The 20,676-nt window shown below is 37.1% G+C and overlaps 1 protein-coding gene across 1 annotated transcript in view; it reads right to left on the bottom strand.

Moving 5' to 3' along the window:
• INVS (inversin) overlaps positions 1 to 14,984 on the bottom strand; it is a 92,238-nt gene extending 77,254 nt beyond the window's left edge. Inside the window, exons 1-2 of the mRNA XM_010577967.1 lie at positions 14,815 to 14,984; positions 6,872 to 7,038 (exon numbers count right to left, since the gene is read on the bottom strand). Coding sequence (XP_010576269.1) covers positions 6,872 to 7,038; positions 14,815 to 14,920 — 273 coding nt within the window. The 5' untranslated portion in view covers positions 14,921 to 14,984. The remainder of the gene's footprint in view (positions 1 to 6,871; positions 7,039 to 14,814) is intronic.
• Positions 14,985 to 20,676: the final 5,692 nt, after the last annotated feature.

Genomic DNA, 20,676 nt, shown 5'->3' with positions numbered 1-20,676 from the left:
AGGGATTCTGTCGTGGTTTAACCCCAGCCAGCAACTAAGCACCACGCAGCCGCTCACTCACTCCCCCCCATCCAGTGGGATGGGGGAGAAAATCAGGAAAAGAAGTAAAACTCCTGGGCTGAGATAAGAACGGTTTAATAGAACAGAAAAGAAGAAACTAATAATGATAATGATAACACTAATAAAATTACAACAGTAGTAATAAAAGGATTGGAATGTACAAATGATGCGCAGGGCAATTGCTCACCCCCCGCCGACCGACACCCAGCCAGTCCCCGAGCGGCAAATCCCTGCCCCCCACTTCCCAGTTCCTAAACTAGATGGGACATCACATGGTATGGAATACACTGTTGGCCAGTTTGGGTCAGGTGCCCTGGCCGGGCATGAGAAGCTGAAAAATCCTTGACTATAGTCTAAACACTACTGAGCAACAACTGAAAACATCAGTGTTATCAACATTCTTCACACACTGAACTCAAAACATAGCACTGTACCAGCTACTAGGAGGACAGTTAACTATATCCCAGCTGAAACCAGGACAATACGGCACAAGTGCTCCTGCCGCAAACCCTCTCTTTAAACCTCCCCCACCTACCTTCAACTTCTGCTTCTACTATTCTAAATGGGGAAATATAGTATTTTGCTATTATGAGTGGAAGTAGATAGAAGCATTCTATCTACAGCAGGCTATAGAGCAAACTTGTCAGATATTTATAGTATAATGCATTTTAGTGCCTCAGCCAGCTTTATTTGTTCTCTTTCACAATCCAATCCTACCCAAAGACAATAACAGACACTATGTTTTCTGTTTAGCCATGCTATAATTCCTTTGATGCTCAAAATGACTGCTGGAAAGTAGGCATACTCAGGGAGGCAGCCACAAATTGCAAGCAATATTTTCAAACACATTAGAGTGAGTAAGTTTAGTAACCAACAGTTACTAAAATAATTTAAAAGTCAATTTTACATGTGCCATAGCCTCTAGAAATTCATACCATATTTATCAGTGCAGTCTGTATAGAGACAGAGTCTGATCTTTAGCTACTCTGAAATTCTATCTTGAACTTGAAGTCAAAAGAACTACTTTGGCATGTAAATTTTTGCATAACCTTGTCTTAAAATGTGATTTCATACTAACAGAAAACCAGTGAGAAATCAGAGTCAGATGCCTTAGTATCTGCTGTGCAACTGAAACCTGACTTGTAGAACAGTACTTCCAGAGTTTTACCTTCTGGACTACCTTGAGTTTACTCATTAGATAAGACTTGGAAATAAGCTTTCATAAAGTAAGTGAACTAAAGACTACCTTCTGTTTCTAATTTTCTGCCATGTCTTATGCTTGCCACAGGCTGTCTTTTCTTACTTCCTTCCTTTACCTGTATGGTTATTGGTGAGTATAAAGGAACAGCCATTTTTTCTAGTTTAAGAAAAATTAAAGATCATTAAAATATACCCTCCTACTTTATACAGAATTCCTAACTGCATCCTGGATGCACTGTTATTTATCAATAACTGTGTCAGCAAAGAATTAATATAAGCTACAGAATATTTAATGCTTCTAGATAATGAAAGCCACATTTTCCCACTGGGGTGGTATTAATCTTCCTGAAGCCAAAATTAATATCCTCCTGACAGTTAAGCATCCTGATAGATTATTTTAAGTGCATATTATTAGCATCAACAACAAAACTATTGAATTTTTTCTTCTATCCCTGTTAACACAAAAGGCTGTGCTTACGGTATTCATAGAGATTGTTACTTCCCCAGAGTAAACAGATTGCTAATAAGTGAGCATCCCCTGTGAGAAATTCTAAAAGAAGCAGGCCTGTTTTTCTCCTTATATTAAACTAGAATTACTTAATGAAAGATAAATGAAAAAATCATATAAAGGTAATTTGGGTATGTAGAAACATTTCCGTTCAGAAGCATCACATGTGGGTGTTTAAGCAAGTTGCAATTTAAGACTAGAAGCAAATTGCTACCAGAATGCTTACAAGTGAAAATGAATGTCTGTAGTTAAAACTGCAATCCCAGTACTCATATCTGTCTCCACAGCATGTTTATTTCACAATAATCTAAGTTCTACCAGCTTAAACGATCTGTACCCACATAGTAATACAATTCCTCAGTGTGAAATCACTGGCAAATTATGTTAATGATTTTACTTCTGTTGCAATCAGTCCCTGTTTCAGCTCCCAGCAAATTACATCCATGTTCATGAAGTCAACATTGTCCTCTGAAACTCCTATGACAATCTTCACAGGTGCACTCCTGCAATAATTTGTATAATTTTCTGGTGGGTTTAGGCTTTGAGGGTCTTTTTTTTGTTCGATTGTTTTTCGATTTAAATTTTCTGAAGTTAACGACTTGACTTTTTTTTTTTTTTTTTTTAAGGGTGTGCACCCTTTCAAAATTGCTTAGGACACCTGTCCATTTAACAAAAGAGACCAAAACATTCTATCTTTATAGTGGAACAGAAGGAAACCCAAGAATAAAAACCAAGTAACTTCATTTAGATGGCCTTCTGCCTACAAAGACTAAAACATCTCCATCATAAGGCTGATGAAGAAAAGACAGATACTACAAAGATCATGTCAATAAAGATTCAAAAAAGATGACTTGCTAAAAAAATGTATGCCTTGGGCGAGATTCATTTGTCACAATTTAGACATTGACATCAAAACCTGCATCACTCTAAAAGGATGACTCAGCTAGTCAGTGTGTCCTAAAGTACTTATCTATACTTAGGGTGAATGAACTGCACCCTAAAGCACATTAACTTTAAAAGTAATCTAGATGACTACCTCAGATTTAGATGTCTGCAATGTAAATTTCTACAGTTACATGAGATTATTCTCACCCCATCGTCTCACACTGCATTGTAGTATATTTTTAATATTTTCCATTAAGAGAAAAGATGTATTTGTTACATTTAAGCAAAGAGCTTAACTTCCTAACTCCTATTCATGCTAAAAATCTTTTTTAGACCAACAGATGTGTAAAGCTTAAAAGCTGTAATACAAAGGATGTCTATCACCAAATGGAAGACTTACCGTTAAGAACATAATTATTAACATTAAGCAACCACTCATCAAAGGTTATCATATCAACATATAACCACAGTTGTTTTCAAAAAGCATTGCTATTTCAAGTAACATTAACAGCTGAAATTTCTGACCCTACATTATTAACTTCAGGAACTTTCTGCAAAGAAAGCTGTCAGAACACTTATGCTTAATCTGCTATCAAAGAAAGGTGGCTAGATGGACCAATAAGTAAGGGAATATCCTAACTCTTACTTCTTGCAAATAGCCCAGAATGTCATTAATGAAGTCTGAGACAGAGAGGTTACAAGAACCCTTTGTTGAGAACCCGATACATCTTTCCAGGTAACTACTGCTTTGTAGACATGCGCCAGTGACAAAAGCCATTTGGATGAAGCATGGCAAGACAAGGATGACATAGCAACTTTAAGTTCTGAGACCTCAGTTTCCTCATTAACTGGCAATGATGACTGAGATATAAAAACTGCATTACACAGGGTTACTGAAATCATCAAATCGCCTTCACTTTTTACCTATGTTGAAACCCTTGGAACTGAAAGAACATGGAATAGCATGGGTCAGTCTGCCTTGCTATGCTATCAGAAATATTTTTGACAGAGACCATGAACAGCATTTATATCAAATACAGAAATTTTGATATTGTTTATTGATATCCAAAGCAAAATAGAGCTATTTTGACAACTCACAGTTCTGATAGATGGCTTCTAGGACACTTGTGAGACAAGAAGCAACTTGAGTGCAGCAGTATACCTGGGAGGAGATCAACTACACAACCACGAGTAACAAAGTAATTCCTTAAAAAGGAGTTAGAGGTGCCGTTAGGAAAAGATGAAGGATTAAGAAACTACTGTGAGACTGTCATGTCAGATAATGTTTTGTATGACCATATGGGTAAGGCTGTAATCTTCAGCTGTAATTTAGGAAGACCTCTATATTTCAACAAATGAGAATTTGAATTTTGAACACTGGATGTGATTGTTAGCATTTTGAAGGACTGGAAAAAATGCTTTTACAAAATAAAATCCTTATGCAACAATAATAAAAAACATGTCAGGAGCAAAAGTCTGTTATTTTGCAGAAAATAGCTGGAAGTGTAAAACTTGCAGAGAGGTAGAAGCTAAAAATAAAAATAAAATATAAGAGAGCTAGTACGTACATATGTGTATGTATACACACACTTACCAAGTATAACCAGGTTTGTAAATCACACAGGTGCAGTCAGAAGCTAGTTATGCAAGCGTTAATTGAATAATGTTACAGCTGTTCATTTAAGTCCTATCCAACCAGAAATCCATCCTAGAGACAAAAGGCAATTACAGTCCTAATTCATTTTACTTAATACTAATGATTTATGACTGAATTCTGGGCTATGCCACATTTCTGAATGTTTGTTCTGTAACAGGGATTAAGAAAACCATACAAGCTATTTTACTAGGACTGAAAGATGTGAACTGGAAGTCCTTTTATCAGTGACATCTCCAGACAGAAAAACGGAACAGTTTCATCTCAAGTGAGCAGGCATTTCTACCAATACCTTAGCACAGTTATTTGATGCTGGAGAGAAAACAAAGAACCTTACATTGGCTACAGTTTTAGCTGATACTGAGGGAAAGAAGTATTGCAAGATTCTCTGCAGAATGCAGAGAATAAAACCAACTTTTCTTTTGATAACCAGGATTACTAATGGGAAAGTGACCATCTTGAATCTAAACTCATGAATTAAAACATTCAGCTTACTTCTGTCCAAGATGGCTAAATCATTCTTTCTGTTTGGCATTAGAAGAGTATCTGCTCACAAACTCTTTGCCTCCAAGACAGTTCTGTGGCTCTCAAATACAGCAGAGACCATTTTTTGTCAAATCAACTGCAAGACTGTTTCAGAGGAACACTTGTAAAGGGGCATATAAAGGAAGCCTGCAGACTAACAACCTAAAGAGACTCAAATATTCTGGCAACAAACTCTAGCCCTCAGGACATCTGCTGTGATCTGATGCTTAAGGTGTTCCAAAAGCACTCCCAAGAGACAGCAAAAAAAATAGCAAAAGTAATTCTAGTACCTAGAGAGGAAGGTTCCTACTCAGGAAACCTTACTTCATTTCACATCCATCTGCTTGAGTTGAGAACATGTGTGTGGAAAAGTGTCAACTCTTTCCTGCCTCATCACTGGTTGCACGTAAAGGTCTGTGCATTAATCTTAACTTCTCTCTCCAAAGAAAATGAAAATTAGTATGCAACTCAAGTGCAATTGAGGAATCTGAATCTCCAAGCACTGTCATTCTAAACAACTTATACCCATGACTATAAATGGAGATTTAGAAAGTCATGTAAACCTGTTTTTGATGAAGTGCATGACAGTGACTGACTCACAAGCTTGAAAACAACAAAAACTATACAGTGGCCCTGGTAAATATGTAGATTCATGATTAACCAACACTGACAATAAAACTTTGGAAATGGGTGATCTCCCAGCATTTTTCTTTTTCTGTCTGAAAGTCAACTTTCAGTATTGGTTACTGAGAATTTTTTTTTTTTTCTTTGGGGGGGGAAAAAAAAAAAAAAAAAAAGAGATTATAAGCCAAAAGTATCAGAGAGGAATAAGAAGAATGCAAAACATTATTTAAACAGCCAAAACTGCATGGAACATGAAGTTGGTTTGAATTTTAATTTTATATATTTTGCAGAAGGCATTCATGACAGAAACGCAGATCTTAAAATGTTAATAAGGAAACACTGAAGACAAAATTTTACACACATGAAATGTTAATTTTGTAAGCTGACATCAATAATGAGTAACTGCTCAGAAGACCCAGAATGCAGTTTTACAGGACAGCTAAGTCAGCCAAATGGAAAGCAGCTGCAAGGGCTGTCTCCTGACCACTTTTTGCCACCCCAGCACTGTGAAAGCACAAGCACTTACGTGGCTATGGGGTGAATCACATCTATCTAGTGCATTACACAGTAAGTGGGTGCATAAAATCTTCTGCTAAAACAGCATGAGGTAAAGACGGTATCTTTTTTTCAGCTGCACTATCAACTGAAAACACATCTAAAATGGTCCAAGTTATCACATGGTACAAACTGCCCTTTCATGATTGCAGTAAGACATAAAGGAAATGGAGAGCACATGCGGTTAACGGATATTATGCCAAGGCAAAGTCTTTCTTGCCCACAATACAAACATCCACAATATGAACAAATAGAGAAAGATTTAAACACTAATTTATATTGGTTTAATATGCTAAAATGTATTTTAAATATATAGGGAAAATGTAATTTTTAAAATTAAGTTTTTAATATGATTAAAATGTTCATGTGCCTATCAAGTCATAAAATCTAAAGCCTGTATGAACACCAGGCAAGCATAGTATCTTACAGCAATTTTTTAAGTCTCTGACATTGTTCCATTTATGAAATACCTATATTTGAAACAACAACATTCACAGTAAGCTGATCACTAAGGAGTATCAGAGTGCACAAAATTTAGTGTTTACTTAGAACTGGCTATCCCAAAATGGACATGGGCTATTTTTCCTTGAAAGTACAAGTTCTTGAAACAGCAATGCATTATACTCTCTCTGCAGACAGCTACAAATACACTCAGTAAAAACACTAAAAAATGATAAATAACGCTCCAAAGATTTACTCTGGGATGGGCCAAGTTTTTTAAAAACTCCTAGCATTATTTGCCTCTAAAATAATGAAAACCTCTAAAGACACAACATGCTTACTCAATACAGGAAAATCTCCTTTATACCTGTTGTGAATACTGCAAGTTTATACTATGGCTGAGCACTTGTAACAATTACCTTTTGTGCAGCAAGATGGAGAGCAGTTCTTCGGCTACGATCAGCTCTATTAACATCGGCTCCAGCCTTCAGCAATGCCTCTGCACAGTCCAGCCTGTCTGCCAATACACAGTACATAAGTGGAGTTCTTCCAAACTGGTCCTCTTTATCTTTCAGCTCAGAGTTTCCTAAAAAAAAAAATAATCACATAAAAGAGTTAAGTCTATAAGTATCTAACTAAAAGTAGTACTTTTTTCTTAAAAGAGTATCTTATTACAAATGAACAGGGTGATCAAAATAACGGAGTATAAGATAAACTAAAAGTTACTACTTTTTACCCTATTTTTACTGACATTTATAGGACATTTCAAAATATATTTACAGAAAAATGTACACTCAGAAAACATTAGCTCCACAAATACACCTAACCACCAGTAACATTCTGCAGTGGCATAATTATAAATAATTTTAAAACAGTTATACAGATCTTGGCTGCAAAGATTACTTTAAAAAATATCAACAGCACATAAACCAAATAGTCCTTCTGAAACCTGTAAACACTGTAACTAAAACAAGCTTTGAAGCCTACTCACAGCAATGTTTATTTTAAGAGCATAAACACATCAATATTACATCAATACCATTATTTACTTCATAGTGCCTTACAATATGGAAACTACTAAAATACTTTGAGCTTTCTTGAATTGGTAAGGTTAGTAAGGCAGCAATTAAGCTAAATAAGAAGTCTGAGGTCCTATTAAAAAAAATCAAAACATTGTACTCCTATTCAGTCAAAAAAAACCCCAAAACAACCAAACCAACCAGTATGCACCCTTAACTATAAAGTTTCATATTTCTATTACGTCACCACATAGAAACTAGCACTTATACATTCATGGGTATCAGCTATCCTACACACCCCAACTCTAAATTTGTCTACAATAACTCAAGGAACATTGAATTTTAGCAGGTAAGTTAATTTTTCTTTTTAAATATTCCCTTGTTTGCATGACTGTTGATGCTTCAGAAGAACTCCAGCAGAGACATGGTTCTTCTTTACAAACACAATCTTTACTTTTCCCCAGCATATTATACTTATCTACATATCCAGTAATTGTATTCTTAATTATAATTTCTATTCATTTACCCAGCAGAAGAGTCGAGCAGATTCAATGTGAATCAAGGGGAATATCAAGAATTAAAATTCCCTACCAACCAAGCCTCTTGCAAAAAACCACTGTTAAGCAGGATATTGCCAGTTAGAGCAATCATTTGCTCGTTCACTCTTCTGAGTAAACTTTAAAAATGTTGAGGGAATACCATGTCATTCTCATGATTCATTCCGTAACACCTTCTCTTGCTTAGAAATTGTGATTAGCACTGAGAAAACTCTTTCTGCTCTGTAAAAAACAGCTTAGGAATGTTTCTGAACTCTTCTGTGAATGCAGATATAGAAGAATTCTTTTTGCTCTTCAACCATGGCCTTGTCTTCCCTGACTGCCCCTTCACCTTGACAATTCACTAGTTTTATAACTAATTTTTATGTCTCTAGCAGATTATTAAAAAAAAAAAAAAAAAAAAAAAAAGGTTTTTTACTGACTTGCATCTACCTTCCTCAGACACAGGTTATGTTTTTTGAAGAACACCTTCCTGCTTTTTAATATCCACCCTCACACTGCTGTTTAGCCATGCTTGATTCCCTTCGATCTTCCTAAACTTTTTCTTCTGTTAAGTGCTTTTGCATTCACTTCACACTGTAAACAAGGAGTTTACTCTTTAGACTCATCTTTAGATTCTTTGTAGCAAGTTTTTTTCATTTTAATATCCTTCACCATTTTTAGAGTATGCAACTACAGCTAGCTGCTGTTGCTTATCCATGTGTACTCTGGTCAAGAGTTAGAAAATCTTGCTTAGTTAACACCAGTTCAGGTCCTACACAGCAGTCAAGAGCAACTCAAGAGTTGGTTGTGTTCTGGGTTCACAGAAATTTCTATTGGCAGCCCATTAATGATTTCTAACAATTTAGTTTTAGGATCATATCCTCAATAGCCATTTACCCAAAACATATGAAAGTAACCTTCATTATTATTGTGTTTCCTGTCAATTCAGATCTCTGATCTTCCTTAGCATGTCACACATATCTCCATCTGGTCAGATGGACAGTAATAAAACCTTAGTGCCATAGTTTCCTATTTAGACCTGTAAACGCAGTCATTAAGCTTTTTTTTGTGTGTGTGTTTAAGCTTGATTTATATGGTCATTTGTTAATCTCATTCAAATCCAAGACTTGTTTTCTGCTTTGGTTTTCAAATGCATATCACCACTCCTCCACCTAAATGGCTTCCATGGATATATCAGAATACACAGTATACAGAAGTAACATTGTCCACATTGATGCCTTCCCTTCCACAAATTTTACATTCTCACTATACAATCAATAACCTCATTTAAAACATGACATCCTGGTTTTTCCACCTAATTTTTTTTAGACTTCCATGTATGTAGAAAAATGCATATGTTTGGGATTTCCACACAACTTCAACTGGTTTGTATAGGATGCTATCTTCTCCTACTGTATGACTGCATAAATGAAGATACAAAATAGCTACAACTCCACCTTCTGTAGATAGGCCACTGGGAACTGCATGTATCCTTGTCAGCTTTTCCTCATTTCTTCCTTTAGAAACCTTCTCATAATGAGCATAACAGCCAAGTCCTGGATTTTTTCAATAAATAAATGACCAAAGTACATTTTTATACAGAAGAAAAATCAAATAATAAAAGAAATAGTAGAAAATTACATTTGTAAATTTACACAGGTGATTTTTTTCCTGTGTGGTTTTGCATAAAACCTGCATAACAGTCTGGTCTGAACTTTGCTTAGAATGCAAGAAGGTCAAGTATTGGATATATCTTATTCATTACTCTTCACATCAAAACAATAGATATCAAAAAAGCTTAATTTTATGGTAGCATTTTTAAGACTTTAAAAAAAATAATATGCAATGTTTCTAAAGGGGAGTTAAAAGCTGTGCAAGTTGAAACGTCTTTGGATTATTATTTATGTCCTGTTATATGTAACTACATTTTGATGTGGAAATATAAATAAGTAATGTAATTTTTACTAATGCTATTTACATATTGATACTGTTTCAACACTTTTTTAAACACTACTTTTTAACACTTTTTGAGAGAAAAGCTCATGTATTGTCTTTAAGTATTCATTTAAGTGTCACCTTATTTTCATTATTGAAGAATGTAATTCTTTATTTCTGCTCAAAATGACAAGTAGTACTATTTACTGAGTGCATTAAAAAGCAGTATATAGAAAAAAAATTACATCACTTGCTTAATTAATGCCATGGCCATTAGGAAATAATTCAAAATGTAACATATGACTTAAACAGGAGAATCCAAAATTTTTATTTTCCTTAACTTGATTTGCTAGACTTTCATTTCACAGTATTAAAATTTCATTGCAAACTGGATGCAGTTTCAAGACAACTCTTCCCTCTACTATTAGAAAAAAGTATTTTAAAACTTATATGTACATATTGTGAAGCTGTCAATGTCTTCTATCTCCATATTTTAGCTAAGAATAAATGCTTTTTCCATTCAACAGAGCATAGTACAGAAACATCAGTTATGAACAACCATGCAGCCCTATGCAGCAACATACAGACACTGAGGTCCAAAGCATAACTTAAAATGTCACTGCTCCCAGCCAACAAGCCAGTTTTTCTAATTAGCTAAGTACAGTCAGGTTCTCTTCCAGTATTAGTTCAGCCTGATAATTTAGACATCACTAAACCATATTTCACTGTTCAGTGTTAACATAGCCTCAACAGTGTCTTAAGTATGTTGAAGCTGATGGGACTTGCACAATCACACGTATTTTTAATAAGAAATACATAAACATGCATTCCTCCCAGTAAGACACATGCACATGGCTCATGCTCATGTAAGACTTGTTCTTAAATCAGCAGTGTGCAAAACTAGTCCCTCTCCCTCAAATTCCAAGTTGCCTTTCTGTTATATAGTTAGAGGATATACAGAACGTAGACGCTAAAAGAAAGAAATGGGTAAGGTCAAGATGAGCAAAAATGGCCTAAAGCTCAAGTACAACGCAACCAAGTAAAGCAACAGACATCTACTTTCATTTACAGCTCACAAAGAGCGATGTAGCTGATGACAAAGAGTTTCCACGACTGCACAGACTCTGAGTGAAAAACGAGCAAGACCTTCAAACCTTGATGCCAGTAATTTGCTTGAAGCTGCTGCACTGTTTAGGGTAAAGAAACTACCTTCAGCTAGCAGTAGGTTTCCTGTTGTTATTATTTTGTTTGCTTACAAGACTCTCTAAGGCCCTTAGAATGGTTAAAATCCTGTGGGCATTTCCCTAAAAGGATGTCTCTGCGCTCAGGCTAAGAGACAGAACAAGGACTACAAGCTACTATATCACCATCAGGCGATAAGGGGGACTAAGCTGATGAAATTCACTAACCACAACACCTTGTGGACTTCACAGTTGCAGTAAATTATTTTCTGCAAATGAGAAAGCACAGGTAGCCTTCAACACATTCACATATCGGTGTATCTAAAATGTGCTGTGGCAAAATTAAATTCTCTTCCACACGCCTGCCTAAGAAAGGAAGTTTGTTTGATCCCTCCCCTTTCAGGATCAACATCCTCACCCCATCGGATTATGCATTCCATAAGCTTATTGCCAATGGAGGTCACGAACACCATGGAATCAAGTGGCCCAATTCCAAAATTTAACTCTCATATTCATACCTCATCACTTCCTTACAGTCTATGCAAGCAATCACATCAGACTTTAACATTTCTATGCATTTTTCAAATCAGAAGAGGAGAAAGGGCAGGAAGAGGACATGAATTCTGCTCAATTATTAAAAGACAGACCATCTCTTGTTACTTGCAAGAATCTTGCCTTTTGTAATATCTGATCCGAGTTTTATTCAAGCTCCTGCATTGCAGAACACGGAAGAGAGAAGCAGAGAAGAGAATCAAACAAAAACATGCAACTCCATATCTGCAACCCAGAATTTATAGTTAACATTTACAATGAAACATCATATCAGAGACTTAGAAGCATTTGTTTGCAAGCAATACATGATAAGGGTTTTAGAATGAGGAGTTAGACTGAATAGACACATCAGTATAATGACTACTACACACATTATTGTGTTCTCATAAACAATTAAAACAATTAGATGCATTTTCCGAAAACTCTACATAAAAGCATTAAATGCAAAATGATCCTGCAAACAAAAAATTAACTTTTGCTCTCTTTTTGCCTAGGATTAAAATCATACGGATGGGTTTTAACACTGAAGAACTGTTAATTAAAGACACGTTCAGTGTTGTATAAAACATAGAAAAGAAAATACTGTGAGTATTCCCCAAAGCCTGAGATCATACAATTCTAAAACAATGTGATACAGTACTAGGCAACTCACGCAATGCAAACAATTAGTACACTTTTGTTAGAGCACTGGTTATACAATAAACACTTGGCATGTACTGTACTTTATGGTATTTAACCCGTAGGCTGTTTAGAAAGTCCTGTAATTAAGCATCAGCAGTGGTTAACATAAAGAGACACTTTGTTCCAAAACCCACTTTCTGTATAAAAATTTCTACTTACCTTTGGAACATGGTATCCAGAACACACTGTATTATTTCAAACACCTTTCCTTTAAAAATCACAGGCTACTGGGTGGCAGATTACACATGCATCCATACTCATGAATTATATGCAAATACAATGTATATGTTTGTATACAGTCACACACACTCCATCAAGCTACAGATGGGAAAAGCAACAATCACCAAACAGGTTAGAGGGGGCTACTCTAAGAGACTGTTTAATCAGCCTCTATGCCCCTCCCATGTTAGTAACTGAATAGGGAAAACTCAAAGAGGAAAGTAAGAATGAATTTAGGGGTAAAAAGCCCTCCCTAAAAGGAGAAAGTCAGACTGTATGTTACTGCATATACTGCTAGCTATATAATCAAGATGCAAAGCTTGGCTGTGCTAGGAGAATGTTGTTAAGTGATCCAGCATACGCTCACATACTGCTGAAGTACTGTCCTGAATTAGACGCTGCTGCTAAGTGCAGTCATGAAGTTCAGTGAATAACACCAATTGCTCAATTTACTTCTGGCATCAAGTTATACTTTCAACAGTGCCTGGTAAACAGCTAAAAATATTACTCTGATGCATTCTTCTTCTGCTAGGCAATACTTTTTTTTTGGGTCCTGTCCTGGCAAAAGTAAGGTCTGTGTCATATCCTGTCAAAACACGACAAAGCAGAAAAGCCAAATTTTGCTTGCTATTTGCAAGGATTATGCAGTTTTCTCTCCCATGTAAAAATAATACACAGCATTTTTATTTTGTTGCTGCATAATCACCATTAAAAGAATAGTGATTTCCTTATCTGGTTCTAATGGCTGTTTTGTGGTATGTTTGACAAGGTGTACCAGCAACACAGAAGTACTTGTTCCTTTGTGTTTTCAAAATACATCTTTTGGCTGTGAGATTAACAAAAACACAGTGAAGTTAGCAAAAACTCGTTGTTGTTGCTTCTGATTGTTAGCCAAGATTTGAAAACTCAGACTTTTTTTTCCCCTCTCCACATGCAGGCAGAAGGTTTTTTTAAAAACCCAGGTATTTAAAGCTACTCTGTAGTTGCATCCCACAGATTTCTATAAGCATCTCCATATCAACTGCTCATCTGTTGTTTGTAAAATGTCCTACAAAAGACTGAACAGATAGCATTAAATGCAAACAGTATATGTTTGAGCCATCACATGACAAAATAAAGTTGAAGGCCCCCCAAAAATACTTGTTTCAAACAGCAGAGCTTCTAGAAAGTCAATTCCCTCAAATTTTTTCTTTTGTTTGAGTCAAATCACTTCTAATTGTCTTTTGAAATAATTAGATATACCTTGTAAAGAAGAACCATTTACTGTTTTCTATACAGCTTAGACAATAGATCCACATAGCTTACTATCCTGTCTTCAACACAGGTCAGCAGAAGATACATAAACTTTACTGTTGGTTTAATATGATTACCATTAAATCCTTTACACCCATTAAAACTGACAGTTAATGGCACAAATACAGATTAAGTTTCTTATTATTTCACAGTCCTTCCCCCTTACCAAGCTGCAGGAATGGGATCTTCAAAAAACACTGAGCAAATAAAGCTTCTACAGTATCAGCTGGAATCACATCTAATCAGAAACTCAGAAAATCAAAGTCTTTACCTATCATATCATAGCCTTCCAAATGTATGCAAGATTGGTTTTGGAACAGAGAATATATACTGCTTTTGAAAACTACTAACCTGGAATGCCACACAGGTCTTGGACATAGAGAGAAGGCAAAATCCTGGGTTTTTTTTAATGGATGGGAATTTTTATTTTTTTTTTCACTTCAGCTTCAGACTCTCTCCTTACCTTCAATTTGTCTTGAGAAACATGGTTAGTGTATCAGAATCAAAGTAAAATACAGGGCTGGCTCATTTTGTCCCCAAATACTACACAGTGACAAGACTTCATTAACTATAATAAATGACCTGTAAGACAAGTTTATCAAATTTCCCACAAAAGCAATTCCAAAAATAAGGATTTGCAGCCAAAATATTTCAGCCCAAAGCACTTCTCCAGAATTTCAAATTCCCTGAAACAGGAGTCCTGAATAACTCTTCTGGTTGTATCACTTACCAACTTTATATTTTACTTCACACAGAAGTACCAGTCAAAGGCAACAGGTAACAAAAAGTAAGGAAAATCAGTCATATTTTCAGGACTACATTTATTCTAGAAATACATATAATCAAGAAATGAAAACATATATTAAAGATCAGAGCAGTAAGTCAAAACCAAAAAGCTTCAGTTCTTAAGTAATCTAAATGCATCTACAATGAAAACATTTACCTGCTATTAGCTTTTGGAGGGTACTCTTATCTCCATTGACAGCAGCAGCATGCACTTCAGATGCTAATGAGGAACTACTGAAGAGGCAGTTTGCTGAAATATTCATACTCTTTCAAGGTATTATCATAGGTCAGATTTGCACCACCAACATTTTTTTTAGGAATTCAGTTCTAGGAAAAAAAACCAATAAAATAGAACGAATTTTAGAATCAGTCATTAAAATTACTCAAGCAATGCTAAAGAGAATACACTTTTCTGTTGAAAACAGGAAAGAACAAACACGTTTCTTATTTAATGGATTAAATCTACCTCTAGCCAAAATTCAACCAGAAAAAGCCTACATTAAGGAGATATATACCTATATATATACACCTATATATTTATCTACAAATCCAACAGACTGTTCTTCAAAGTGTTGCTGTGCATGCTTCAGTTCAGTAACCACTGAAGTTTGTTATCAAGTATCAACTTGATATAGTCTTCCGGTACTTGATATCTGGTGGTATTCTACCATGATGGTCTACGGACACATGCAGGACAAGATTTATAAGTTGCAGCAGTATCTTTTATTTGACCAAATGGCATAACTCAAACAATCAGATCAGCTTTCTAGATCGTAAGTGTTCTTCAAACCTGAACAGAAGTGGGAAAACGCGTAAGAAAAGCCACAATGAATTAGACCAGAAGTCTGGCTCTAAATCCTGTCTCAAACTGACCAATGGTAGATGCCAAAGAACAGAGCAAATATATATGTTTATATAAAAAAATTACATATATGAATTTATATATATGAATATGATTTTTTGTCCCCTTCTTCCAAATACTCTGCCAATCTACAATTATTTCTAGTTCAACCACTTCCTGAAGTGGACTTGGTTTCTGTGTATTTAGTACTTTGCAAATTCTGCTTATTTTTTAAATTAATTTCTCTACTATGAACATGTCCAGTCTCCTCTTAAGATTATGCAAACTTATAGCATCCACAACATCCACTGGCAAGCAGTTCCATGCCACAACTGAACAGTGTACGTACAAACTGCTGGCTTTCATCTGCCTTGTCCTGGCTCTTGCCATCTGAGGGCTCTTAATCCTTGTACTGGAAGGGACAGTAAATAAACAATTCTTATCCATCAGAAATTATTCTACAGACTTTTAACATATCCTCCCCAATCATATCTTCCTCTAGCTGAAAGAGTCATAGCTTACTTAGCTGTTACCCAGGCAGCACCTTTTCTGTATGCATGACCATGCTAATTGCCCTTTTTTGGACCTTTTCATGGTTCTGTTCCAACCCTTTTGAGATGGAAAGAAAACTTCACTAGTTATGGGCAAAGTGCAGATTTATGCAGTGGTACAATAGCATTCTCTTCTTTCTTCTCTATTTCTTTCCTAAATCACATCTACCACTACAGTTGCCTTCCTAGCCTCTTCTGAAATGGAACTGCTACCTTTGCTGAACTACCACTGCCTCAAGATCTTCATAATGATCAGCTCAGGTCCACACACTGTTTTGTGTGGACTACATATTGCTACACAGCATCTGTTGTTATTAAGATAATTGCAGATGCATACATATCAACATTGAGGGGAAATGTTATTAAAATACCAGAAAAACATTCACATTTATGTAAAATGAAGTGAAAATTTCTACAGCAGGTATTAAGCATGAAGTAATAAAGGTAAAGGCCTGTACCTGAAAAAAAAACCCCAACCCAACTCAAACCAAAACCCCCAACTTAATACTCTAATATAATTGTAGACTCTCCTTCACAAGCTCCAGACTTCCTTGGAGAGCCGACAAGAAAATTAATACAGGAAGCTTCATGGCAAATCTGATCAGTTACTCAAAGAACATCTGCACAATCATGGTATCAGTTCACACCACATCCCTGGAATAAGCACAAACACAGAACCATGTGGTTGTGCAAACCTGCTCAACAACACATCAATATACTGCATCCACTCTACATGAGAGCACACAGATATAATTCAGACATTGTCTAAAGTATACCACACAATAACTGCAGACTAAGCTTTTAATACACTAGTGTCTAAACTGCTGCTTCTCCATCTTGTCCTCAAACAGCCAAGCACATGCTATGCCACTTCTTACAACAGCTAACAGTATCACTGGACACTCCTTTCCTGAAGTCTGAATGGTTGAGTGTTCATGAGCCATGAAAGCGGGTTCACCATGTTCTTAGAAATATAACCTTACCTTTCAACCTCTCTCCCCTACAAAAACTAGTAATGGTGTGACAAGAAAGGCATGAGATGCTGGTTTCCTTGAGTACATATACTAGAACTCCTTGCTACTGAAACGCTTCCTTGCTTGTGTTCATGGCTCTCCCTCTGCCATCTGTCGGTCACTTCAGAACCAGGAGTAAGTACGGTATTGACTAACTTTATCACTCCTTAAAGAACGTGTATTATGGAAACGTGCAATGGCTTGCTACACTTTATTAAAGCAAGCAATTTCCCCGAACCCAACTTTTGTTTCAGGCACCCCTATAAAATTATTTCAGAAATCACCCTAGTCACCCAACAACCAACTTGCCAACACCAAGCATGTATGGCATTTGTACCTGTCTCAAGTGACCAGTTATTAGACCACAAGAGTCACTTGCTTCTACACCAGCGCTGGTGCACTCTGTTGAGAATGCTGGTGCAGAAGCGTGAGGACGAGCTCCTCACATAACTTTATGATCTGGAGCCACTTCTGGTCATTTGAAACCTATGGAACAACGTGATCCTATCCTACCGCTCTCCTCTTCTTCTGTGAACCTCAGAATAAGATGAGAATGATGATGTTCAATATCTCTTGGAAGTCATGAATGCTTCCATCCTTAGTGAGTTTGGTGAACCTCTCTCTGTTTCAGAAAAGACATCAAACATTTTTTTTGACACACTTGTTTTACCACATAAGTAGGTGATCCTTCCCCTAATGAGAAGTGTGTCATTAATGGGTTCATGGCTTTGCTGACTTCTAGGAGCAGAGAACAGAAAGGACTTCAAAGAGTCTAATGCGACAGGAGGTTAACAACATTTCCACTTTTAGAGGATATAAGACAGGCTAGTGGTGCCATAATACACCACAACAAATTACAGAAAAGCTCAACTTGACTTGGTGCTTAAGAAAGTGGAAGAAAGTGGAGATGCATACGTGACAACGCAAGGTAAAGCTTACACAAGCCCAAAAACACTCTAAGACGTAAAGCACAATTGTTTTAGTTTTAGCATAACAGCCCTTCAAACATTCCCAGTGCTAGCTACAATAGTTTTCTTTTAAGGAGGATAAAGAATATGCACATCCTTCAAAATACTTGCACCATTCTCTGCATCCCAAGTATCCTCTGCTCCTTGAACAAAACTGCTTTTTTGACTTTTTAGGGCACATAGTTGATATGTTTCATTCAAAGCTACACTATTCCCCCCAACCTAGCAGTATGGCTTATGCTTTCTGTTATCTGCTCTACATTATACTGGATAAAAGCAGATGAGGCATTTCTGCTTCAGGCAAATCTGAAGAAACGAAAAGGGACAACATGAAACCGAGTGTCAGTTACAGTGTTTCCCCCCAATTAACTATTACATTTTTCTCCTCGGTTATTTCTACAGCTATATAAATTTGCCTGCTATATGAAGGAAACAACAATACTCAACTGCAATCTGAACAAGAGGAAAGAAAGAGAACGTAAAAGGCTGCAGAGATGGATCATGTGCTACATAGTTTAACATGCACCTGGCATACAAGACTACAGCTTATTTTGAACCTGCCTCCACCTTTTCCTCAAAAGCTTCCTCTGGGTACAGATAAATACATCAGGACTCTCTACATTACTAGGTGGACCTATATGCACCATTGGAATTTTACACTTGTTGGAATTTTAAGATACTAGTTTTATTCCCCAAAGTTACCACTTATGTCTTTTCCTCCATTTTCTTTACATTTTACCCTTCCACAAACAAATAAACTATAATACAAAACATCCAGAGGCAGCAGTGTAAAATTCAGCAAATACTGAAGAACTTAGTAAAGTGCCAGAAGCACCCCAATTACATGAACGATTACTTAAAACTTACTGCATACAGAAGAGAATTATTAACGAAAGATGTTCATAATTTCCAGAGGAAAACAAGAGCCACATCTGCATAAAGTGTCAGTAATCATACAGGTGAGAGAAGCAACCAATTACCTCTACAGCAATTCTCAGTACAGTACCATAACTCCATTGAAAGAGCTAATTCTGTATCTGAGAAATTCTGAAATATTAAGAGGAGCTATAAAAGGAAAATATGTAACTTTCCTCAGATAAGTCTCTCATGTATACGAGAAACAGATGAACTGGTATCTGGAAGACTTGTTTGATAAAGATCCTCATCAGCAGAAAATGAGGTATTTATTCACAAGGGATGAAAAACAACAATAAAAATCAAGAAATAACTACAAGGTCTGCTTATAAAAAGTGACATAATTGACATTATCTGTAATATGCATTTTATTGCTGGAATCAAGTAAATAATTAACTTTTTCTTCTTTAAGCTAACATGCAGAAAATGATTAGCCTTGTCAAGTCACCTGAACTGAAGGGACAGTCATATGGACACCAAGAGCTCCTCAAGGTATGTAAAATTTCACACCAAACTGTGGTAAGTCTACTTTGCATTACACAGATAATCAGAATCACACCGTTTTTCTATTCAGCAAAACAGGAGTTTGTTAAAATTTAAACAAGATCACTCTCTCAAATTTTACCGATACAGTTTCCAAGTGAAGAATGAGCTGCTATGAAAAAATATCAAAGTATTTTTCAAATATGAATTAATTCAGAAGCTAAGACATTCATTCTACAGATAGAGGGGCACAGGTTCTTAAGGTAGACATAGCAGAACTCATAAAAGTTAAAGTTCCAATTTCAGCCTATAAAAAAAAGACACAATTTGTGTGTATATATAGGTGGTTGTGGCTCATGAAACTGACAGACCAAATGATTTCTTGCAGGGTCACACATAAAGTCTGAGCCTGCCGGGCTTTCTTTGAAGCCAAATTGGGCTCGACTTGCAAAAAGCTGATGTAAAGGATTTTCTTTTAAATGGCGTTATGCCCCATTTCACTCCTTACACTTGTGTACATACTGGAAACATGAAGCACGCCAAGTGCAGCTTTCCATGATCTTTTTGAGGCAGCTCTGCACGGTCTCAAAGCACATATAAGCTGTAAGGTCCAAAGTTTTACTGGAAGAGGATGAAGCGCCACATTTTAGGTGTTGCTCCTTTTCAGTATTTAGAACTCAGGAAGCGACAAAAAGCACAAATCTGCTGAAGCGTCGAGGCATAAAAATGAATGATGACGTCCCACTTCAACCCTATTAAGCTGAAATTGCCCAACCCTCCCGCGCCAGCCGCTCTGCCCCCTCACGCAGGGCTGCCTTCCCCCACTCTGAGGAAACGAAGACCCCCCCCCCCCCCAAAGGCGCACAGCGCCCAAACACCCCTCCATCTTCCCTACACCCAAACCCGTTTCCTCAGCCCCGGCGGCTGAAGGGCCGAGGCGGGACCCAGCGACGCCAAACTCATAATACGTGGAACAACTTTCCACGGCCGCCCAGGGGTTTGCCCGTGTCCCCGCCGAGCCGCCTCACCCACCACCCGGCTCGGTGAGGGAGCTGCCCGCGCGCTTCCCGCCACCGCCGGAGGGCTGGCAGGGACCACTCCCCCCCCCGCCACAGACAGAAGGGCCCCCGGGACCCATACCGAGCCCCAGCGACCGGGCAAGAGCGGAAGGGGCTGCGGTACCGCGGGACACCCCACCACCACAGGCGGAAAGGGTTAACCCTGCCCCGCCCGGGCGGTGATGGCGGC

The sequence above is a fragment of the Haliaeetus leucocephalus genome, unplaced genomic scaffold (assembly GCF_000737465.1).
Source record: "Haliaeetus leucocephalus isolate CR32 unplaced genomic scaffold, Haliaeetus_leucocephalus-4.0 Scaffold587, whole genome shotgun sequence".
Classification (NCBI taxonomy): Eukaryota; Metazoa; Chordata; class Aves; order Accipitriformes; family Accipitridae; genus Haliaeetus; species Haliaeetus leucocephalus.
Note: the sequence above shows the minus strand (reverse complement) of the source record. Positions and strands in the feature narration are given on the sequence as shown.